The sequence below is a fragment of the Juglans regia genome, chromosome 1, assembly GCF_001411555.2.
Source record: "Juglans regia cultivar Chandler chromosome 1, Walnut 2.0, whole genome shotgun sequence".
In the NCBI taxonomy this organism is placed as follows: Eukaryota; Viridiplantae; Streptophyta; class Magnoliopsida; order Fagales; family Juglandaceae; genus Juglans; species Juglans regia.
Window position 1 is genome coordinate 29,063,130 of NC_049901.1, and position 9,846 is coordinate 29,072,975.

Genomic DNA, 9,846 nt, shown 5'->3' on the forward strand with positions numbered 1-9,846 from the left:
ATTTGAGCCTTAGACCTGGAGGGAGCATACCACCAAGACCAAGGCATTTACCACTTGAGCCAACCCATAGGGTTTGGGACTACTGGAGATTTAACAGCGAACAAAACCAAATCATGGCTTATTCAATTGTGGCTCTCCTTAAGATAACCATTGATTCAGGTATTTTACTGATTTATGGTGTTTTTCCCTCAAACATGGTTATTTGGTGTTTATGTGGCTGTTGGTCTCTCATGCAGCAGATTGGTACCCTTTTTGAAAGTCTATGTGGTCTCCGGTGGCTTTTGTGGTCACCAGGTGTTTGTGGTGATCTCCATATGGATGTCAGAACTGTAAAACGTGATCGGCATCAGCTTAAGGATGAAGTCAACTCATTTTTGGGTCCATCAATAATAAGCACTAATTTGGGTTAGTGATATCCCTACATCGGATTAATCTAAATAATCATAACATGCTTATTCCGGGATTAAGACTTGGGTCACCGAATTCCAGCCCATCCAAGTTGAGTTGAGCCTAAGTCAGTAGGCATCAGCAAAACCAGATCAACCCACACCCATAACCCCAAACTGAGTCAACCCAGCTCTACATTTGGGTCAATTTTTTCGATACCAGCCAGCTCCAGCTCTGGCAAGAAGCCTTGAGACCAAATTGCATATAGCAAATGCAAAGCCTCTAAATTGTAATTAGCTACATTTTATGTGCTCCAAGCTAGGTATATATGACACACACACATAAATGACCAACTTGAGAAGTGTTAAGGAAAGAATAATGGTGTTTGTAAGAAAGTGTAATTTTAATAAATGACAACTCGAATATATTAATTTTATCCCACAGAATAGAATGTTGCTTGAGAGGGAGGAAAAATTATCTTTTTCTCCCCTTTCTTTTGTGCTAAACCTAATTCATACCAGATTCTTAGGGAGGCAGGCCATGTTTTGCAAAGGCTGCTGCCTAGACACTTCTTAAGTGTATCTTTTAGCATCCTCGAATCTGTGACAGCAGGCCTAAAATCAAGGTACATTTTAATCTTTGCATTGTTCTCTCAGTTGTGTAAATGATATACGTCGGTCTTCTCAGTATTGTTTTTCTCCACCACACAAATGCCCAATTCAAGCAGCCTTATAGCTTTATATTGGTTTAAAAAATCACTAAATCATAATAGTAACAGAAAATCAAGACTTACAAAGTCCATTTAGCAACTCAAGTTTGGTGCAGTGGAAGCCAACATAATGCAGTGTGGTTAGGGTAATTTACCACCCTATGGCATGTAGAAAGCAGAAATGAAACAAAAGTTTACCTGAAACCCAAACACAGATGAAAGCCAATCAAGTATATCAAAGCTAGATTTAACCCTCTCTGTAGCCGTTACTGAACTGCCACTTGGGAGGCTGGGAGTTGATTGGAATCTTGGCAGATTACCCACATTACGTAGGGCTAGTACTACTGCTTTGATCTAAATCATCATTCAAGAAGAAATGAAGGTAACCAAGGGGTTTGAATAGAAAAAATTCGATGAGCACAAAAAACCAAGAATACATAAGCTGCATTTTAACAACCTCAGGAAGTTCCATAGTTGATGGGTTAACCCCATCTGGATAGTGTTCATACTGTTGCCTTCTCCTCTCAACATCTTTGACATATTTTTCTGTCTGTAATGAAAAGATCAATTGAACATCACCTGAGTCTTTACAGACGCATACAAGCTAGGAAAAATAAATTATATAAATTATACCTCAGGATCAAGTTTCCCATGAGGTAAAACTGTCTTCAGCACTTCATGTAATACACCTGCAATCTGGAAAATCTTTGACATCTCCTCCCTTCATCAGTTGAAAAGAAATTTTTTTTTTTTTTCAAAAAAAAAAAAGTAAGATGCATGGAATAATGTGCACAGAAACATTCAGGTACATAAACAGTTGAAAGTCAATCCTCACGGTTTTTTTGTATGTTCGCCTTTGATTTTCTTCTCACAAAATTGCTGGTAATACAACCGAACCTCTTTTGGATCATTTCCAAGAGGTGCAAGATTCCCCTTTGTGTCTTCTTCTTCCTGTAACAAATTGGGTTTTAAAATATTAAAAATAATTTTGAATCACCTTTAGAAGCTGTGAAATATGATATGGATTTTTTCAGCACCTAAATTTATCTTTAAAACATAAGGCCACAACTATCTTTCAACTCGGGGCATATATATTACTTCTCAATTTTCTTTGTAAAAATTGCAGATTTCAGGTTTCCATACAAGTTAATGGTGTGAATCGGATCAGATATGTTGTTATTAAAGCTGAATAGAACACAACAAACCCAAAGAGTTCCATAGTTTTGTGGAAATATATGCAGAAAGGTCCTGAGATTGAATAAAAAAAGGGGAAGCAGCTCAAATTTATGACCATAGTTTTATTGCATAATATACTGTTCAAGAGCTCATGTGAAGAACATTCACCACAACATCTTCTAGCCAATAAATTACGGATCTGATAGAATGAAGCTAAGATGGTGCTAGAACACTATGCCTTCATGCAAGACCAAAATTTACAAGAGAGTAAATGGGAGAAGGAGCAATAGAATCCTTGCTATTTATCAAACAGCCCAATTTTTGAACTTAGCCACAGCCTCAGATTAACAATCACAAACACCGATCGTACTCATAAGTTTATGCGAGAAATGAGTTTAGGGAACCTTCATTTATAAACTTAATACAAAACACCAATGAGAAGTAAACCAGATCATCATTCAATGAGGAAAGAAATCATGAATATGTAAGCAGTCAGTTACCCTTTCAAGTTTATGCAACAGATACGTCTTGAATTGACGAACACCACGTCCACTTGATATCGGATCCATCATATGTGCCTTCTCAAATGCAAGGAAGCGGCCTAATCAAACAAAATATAGATGTGTCAGAGAAATAAATATATATTGTTGCCTACAAATGCATGCATAAAATGCCCTGTCCCACTTAAGGAAGAACACAAAGCATCCTAAACTGTTTAGCATGCGAAGCATAAACAGCTTAAATGCCTAACACCATTATTTGTGCTTTTCTTTCTTGAACAGTAAAAATGTTTTATCATTATTGCAAAGAAACTGATTGTACACTTGTCTGTATATGCTAAATTATAAAACGCTCAGTGACACACAACCAGAAATAATGTGATACACACAAATATTGTACAGAAAAGCTCCAGAACTATACTTCTCCTTCAAATAAGAGCAAATATACAAGAAAAGAAAATGGTACGTACTGTGAAAGAAACTCTGATCCCAAATATGGTCATACAATTTACGTATACTAGACCTTCATTAGAACAAGGTTAAGACATGTTACAATCAAAGTGCTTATATGCGAATGGTTAAGTTTGTACTTGCGCCATATGGAGAACTTAGATAGTAACAAGACATTGAGTTTCTGAAATTGGTTGACATAATTTCATGTCTTTATTGTCCAAGTTTCAGCTGCTGTTTGACTATTTAGGGTTTTAAATGATTGTGTTTAATGCTGTTTTGTTATAATATGCAAATAGAACACTTTCCTAGAAAGGTAATTAGATTCTTTTGATTGTTACAAATGGTATCAGAGCTAACCCCAACTGGAACTTGAGACATGTTACCTATGATAGACTTGACCCAACAAGGACGACGGGGATTTTAAAAGAGGAGATTGTAATACCCCAAGTTAAGTATAAGAAAGTGGTGAATGGGATCCACATTGCTAGGGAGGGAGGAGTTATAGTCCTTTATAATGACAATGGGCTATAACTATAACATTTATTAGTCTTTTTGAAGTATAGACCAAAATGTTTGAGCTTTCCTTGGGTTTTACCAATGGTATCATAGCAAATCCCAACCAAAAGCGTAAGACACTATGCCAACTATATGAAGGAATGACTTGAGGAGGTTGTCAGAGATTTAAGAAGGGAGATTGTAATACCCAGGCTTGTGTATGAGAATGTGCTGAATGGGATCTCACACTGCTTGGAAAAGAGAAGTTCAAACGCTTTATAATGATTCCTACATTTTATCATTGACTAGTTCTTTTGAACCATGTGCTCAGATGTGACTTGGGCCTTCTTTGGGTCGTTACAGTTAAGGAAAAGTTCTTGCCCTTTATAATATTTTCAAGGAGCTCCAATTGTAACATTGACTAGTTCTTTAGAATATAAGCCCCAAAGTGACTTGGGGCTTGGCTTGACTCTTTATGTGATAGACTTCTTTCTATGCATGCTGTCCAAGTGAGAGAAACTGATTTCTTTGTGACTTTATTTCTAATAATTTGTTTATGGAAAGATCACATTAGAGAACATGATTATTTGTGAATAGTGCATTAGTTATGAGGGTAGAGTTTATATATGCATCTTAGAATAGTAAAGGTTCAACCACTGCAGAATGTTTTTTTTTTATAGGTAATCAAAGATGTTATATTCATAGAAATAGGCAAAGCCCAGGTACACAGGAAGTATACATGAAGAAAGCCTAACTAGAGATTACAATAGAAAGAAGAAGATCATGGACACTAGATCCGTTACAAACGATGGCCCCTGCCCATAAGAACAACCACTGCAGAATGTTGCAGCACTAGGACAGCTCCTAAGGGTTAATATTGGGATCTTTTATTGTGGCTGATTTAAAAGTTTCCCTTGGAGTTACAAGTTAAATTCTACAGATACAAGATTGATTACACAGCCCGCAACCACACACACATGTCAATTTTTAGATCCTAAAAGCTTGCTCTGGACCCAATACAAAACCTGACCAGGGGGTTATACAGTGAAAGACCCTCAATCATGCTGCTGCAACTCCTTGCACAGTATAACTTTTATGCCACTTAAACAGTAGCACATACATGCTAGAAAATTCTGCAATTGATACTTACTGTGATTCTGGAAAAAAGGATTTCAGCAAGTTTCCAAGTGTTAAGCAGAAAATTTAAGAGACCTGTTATGGATCTCAGCAGCCACAGAAGGATCGACTAGTAGATGTTAAGTTTAGCACATTAATGTCTGGCCTTACACATAGCATATGGGTAACATTATCAGCACGATGGTATAAAGTCTACCATGCAAAGCAGGTATATAAGGGCTCAAACATTTGAAAGGGCATAAAAGGGGATTGATTATTAGTGATGAATATTAGCATTTTCCCTAGATTGCAAAGGAGGTGCTGATAAATTGCAAGCTAAGGAAACAAGGTAATTAGATATGATCAGACCCTTACTTGCTTTAAAATGCCAATTCAATGTTTTTTTCTGAAAATTATTTTTAAGTACACACAGAATAATAACAGTCTTCACAGGGAGCCTAGCAGTCTTTAAATTAACATGTCTCATAAAATTCAATCCCACATTAAAGTCATCTTCAAACAATCGCGTGGCTGAATAGATTTCAAAGAGGATGCTTCAGAAATTATATATTAGATGTAGCCTTCCTTTGGGAGCCATCTTTATGCATCCAAAATGGTATATATGTGAAAAAAGGGTTTGAATACATGATTCTATATGTATAATTTTGTTATGTGATATAATGGAAATACTATAAATACTTTTATGATGCTTGATGAAAAGCAAAGGAAAAGGAAGTGATTGTAGGAATGCATGGAAATGTTTGGAATGTTTTCTTGGCCTTGTGACTGATATGCAATGATACAGCACCTAAAGAGGCAGTGGCATCCATCTTGTATGATCTGCTAGGAATGGCTCATCCAAGTGCACCTAGTTTATTGAGTGATGTCCATAACCTAGATACGATTTCACTTGTAGCCATGAGAATGAAGCCAGAATACTTCATACAACTAATCCTTACACACCAGGCATAAACGTGTGTTGGTCATCCAAGAGATTAAAAAAAAAGGTTTATGATATATATGCAAATACTTCTTTGAATATTTGAACCTTATGTACCGTATTCATTTATTTAAAATGTCACAGATGATGATGAGTCCGCAGCCTGGAACCAGTAATAGAGAGTAGAACTTAGCCAAATTTTAATAAGCTGTCAACACATGGTATGGAGGATTTGATTAATGTTAACACAGTGACATTCAGGAATTGTATTCATTTCAATTTATTTAAGTTCTTACTTGATTTAATAAAAAAAAAAATCAGTTACTCGTTTGAGGTTTTAAAGTTTATGGAATTTCTTAATACTTAGTGTCATGTAATGTTATGATATGGCATTCTTAACCCTGGGGGAAAGGGGTGTTACAGCAATATATGACATGAAGTTGGCGGTCAATTTGCTAAAAGAATACAAGCAAACAGTTTGGTAGAGAACAAATATGCAACTCAGATATGCGTTAATCACATATCACAAAGGCTCCGTGTAACACCCCAATAGAAGGCCCAAACCACATGGCCTATACTCCAAAAGAACTAGTCAATGATACAATTGGAGTCTCATTAGAACCTTATAAAGAGCAAGAACTTCTCCTTCCCAAGCAATGTGAGATCCCATACACCACCTACCCTTATCCTTATCATATGGGGTATCACACTCCGCTACATTAATCCTTACACATCTTTCCATTTTGTGTGGAGAAATGTCCAACTCTTTTTTCCTCTCGTAGGATGCACCTTGTGATTGCATTCTACAATGGCGATTTACCAAGCACTAATGTCTTCCTTTACAATAGATTGGGACCAGCAATGTAAAGTGAAATTATAACCCCAACATAGAGATATTCATTTGAAAAGATCACCTCTCAAAACTTTTACTATTATTACAATTTATTATATATGAAAGTGTTCAATTAGATGTTGCAACTGCTCAATTCACGTACAATAACTATTCCATCTGGGTTGCATAATGGAAGGCCTATTGTAGTCACAGCAAGGTGGGAACTGCTTCACTTGTGCTATTGAACAGGGCTATAATTTACATTCTCATAAACTAAGATTAAATACTATAATTAGTATGATTTAATAATCTAATGGCAACCAATTTACTCTAATTGGTTAAGTTTAACTTAAATTGTGGATATCATCACTTAACGGGATGATCCAAGTATATTTATGTCATATGCTTATGATACACCTATAAATATCATAATACATTCATTAATATAATAACTTGTATGCATAAAGCATATTTAATGTAATTGACTTTACTATAACAGAAGATCACTCGTCGGAATTATTACAGTTCAATAATAGAATTATAATTGATTGACCTTAATAAATTAACTATAACTTGTATACATATATATAGTATGTATCATAACCCTTTTTGTACAAGTATGTAGTATGAATCATAACCTTTTTTGTATAAGTACATAGCATGTATCATGAAATAAGTTGCTACTATTTCTTGTTAATCAAGTGACTCATATAACTGACTTTATATATGATATGGTTTCTTTTGTTCCATACAAATGATAATGTATGTTATGATTTATAACTATCACTTATAACTCGTTAGTTGCATATTAGTTACTTATGTTTTATATGTATAATAATAATTTTTTTATGACGTTAAATCCCAGAGACAGTGCAAATGCAACATGTCTTTTACTCGGTTAAGCCCCAAGCCCGTGTAACACATCCCATCACACAGATCATGTAAACAATCGAATTTTTCACTGATGGAACGTCGCCCCTAGAAATGAGTAATGCTAGGTACAAGTCTTAAATATGCAAGTCTCGCACAAGCCTTTTGTAAAAAGAAGCCCCACCAGAAAAAAGTGGGGTGGGGTCCACTTTTTACACAAGGCTTACGCAAGGCTTGTATATTTGGTGCTTGCACAAATCATTACTCTTATAAAAAAATTTTAAATCAATTCAAATAAGAAGTATAAACTAATAATAAAAAATAAACAAATTGAGCTCGAGCTCGAGCTACTCAAATTCAACCTTGACTAGTTTACTTTTTATTTTTTACTCAAGCACAAGTCGAGCTCAAACCTAACAAATATTAAAAGAGTCGATTTCGGACAACTAAATATATTAATCCCCAGCAGCGGTAATCATTAATTATCTAATTAAAAAAATCTTAATCGAACGGGAGCACCCTTGTTTGAATTCGCCTACATTCAATACAAATAGAGTCCAATGCTTTACTTTTCTTTTGCTTTTGTTCAGCCCGGTAATCTCAACTGCTTTTTTGTGGTGTTTAGGAAAGAATCCCTTAGCGTTAATTAAAAATTATACTGCCTCTCGTTGGATCTAAAAAAACAAAAAAAAAATTATACTGTCTCTCCAATGTTATCATATTTTTGTGTTGAGATCTGCAGTGTAGTTTGTGGACTCCCCTGTAACTGGTAGTATTAAATCACTATCATTGCCTTCTCATGTGTCAGAAGCTTTAATATGGTTCGCATAAACAATAAATTGGATAATTTAGGTGTCCCGCAAACTTCTGTGAAGTTCAGTTACAATATCACATTATCATTGTACAAAGAGCTAAACAAAATTGGGAAAATTGTTTGCTGGATTCTTGACCATTAAGTAAATTTCTAGCGTGCTCACTTCAAACCAATAAGAATGAAAACACATGATAAAAAAGCATATATTAAGTGAGCTCATAAGTAACACAAACACAAGATAGGTTCGCAATCAACTCAAGGAAGCAAAGTAAAGAAAGTGAGCGAGTGAGAGAATGAGGGACTCACAGAGATAGGCAACTCTGGGGTTGTCCGTCTCAATCTCCTTGGCGACGCGGAGAATGGGCACGATGGGGGAGAGGGAAGAGGGCACCACCTCACTGACGTCCTCGTCCGGCATCTCGGCCGCTCGAGTCTGTTGCCGAGTCATTCGACGAGAAGGAGGCTTCGTCCCGCTGGAGCTCGCCATTGGGAAAATCTGATCTCCGGCGATCTTCAGCGCCGCAAACACTTTCTATTCCCTCGATGCGATCACAGAACTTTAGCAGACGAATTTCGTGGATGCTGCTGCTTGGGTGTGGGTTTGGTAGAGAGTTGTGGAAAGTGGGAATGAAGAGACACATTGCGTCGTTTAGTAGTGGGCAAAGAGAGAGATACTTTGGGAGAAGAGTGGGGCAAGGGATAGCTCTCGGCGGAAGAAAGGAACTAAAGGGCAAAAAGAGCAAAGGGGAATGAATTACAGGGAAAGTGTTTGTGGCGGTGGCGTGGTGCTGCTACTTTATTTTTGTTTTATGGCTTTTTTTCCTTAGCTAGTAGCTTTCCTTCTTTACTTTTCCGAAAACCCATTTTCATATTAAAAAAAATGCTAATAATACCGCTCACAGCTCCCGTTGGGAGCTACACTTCATTTTTCGTTTTTTTTCTTAGTAATTAAGTATTTTAAAAGAATATATTAAAAAATATATATATTAAAAAAAGTAAAAAAGTATCAAAATAACTAGCGGTGGTTGTAGTGCCTTGTTTTTATGTAATCTTTTAAAGAAAATGATATTCTGACTATTGATTTTTATCGCTTGGTGTTATTGTTAGAATTTTTTTATTTATTTTTTAATATATCTTTTTACTTAGTAATTAATGAAATATTTTATAATAATATTGTGATTTTTTATTTTTAAAAAATATTAAAAAGTATTAAAAAATACATATAAAAAAAACACAACAAAACAAAAAATACCAATTATGCCTAATGGTAGCTCCCAGCGAGAGCTGGGAGCAGTGGACACAGCATCGTCCTAAAAAAAACAACTAAACAAACAAATGGCTTGCTAATCATCGGTGAGACTTTTGCTTCTGTTTAAAAATAGAGTAATTCTATATACAACCATAAAGTTTACAACCATCGAGTAATTGCTTTGAAAAAAAGTAGGGTTTACTATTAAAAAATTAATTTTTTTCATGTGGGTTTCATATTTTATTCACTTTTTTCAAAATAATTACGCGGCAATTGTATAATTTGCAGTTGCAAATATTTTTTCT

The 9,846-nt window shown here is 35.5% G+C and overlaps 1 protein-coding gene across 1 annotated transcript in view; it reads right to left on the reverse strand.

The window, feature by feature from the left end:
* The window catches only part of LOC109013450 (callose synthase 7-like), a 31,786-nt gene extending 22,722 nt beyond the window's left edge, over positions 1–9,064 (reverse strand). The window contains exons 1-6 of the mRNA XM_035689300.1: positions 8,599–9,064; positions 2,773–2,873; positions 1,932–2,047; positions 1,730–1,817; positions 1,554–1,646; positions 1,295–1,450 (exon numbers count right to left, since the gene is read on the reverse strand). Of these exons, the coding sequence (XP_035545193.1) occupies positions 1,295–1,450; positions 1,554–1,646; positions 1,730–1,817; positions 1,932–2,047; positions 2,773–2,873; positions 8,599–8,779 (735 nt within the window). The 5' untranslated portion in view covers positions 8,780–9,064. The remainder of the gene's footprint in view (positions 1–1,294; positions 1,451–1,553; positions 1,647–1,729; positions 1,818–1,931; positions 2,048–2,772; positions 2,874–8,598) is intronic.
* Positions 9,065–9,846: the final 782 nt, after the last annotated feature.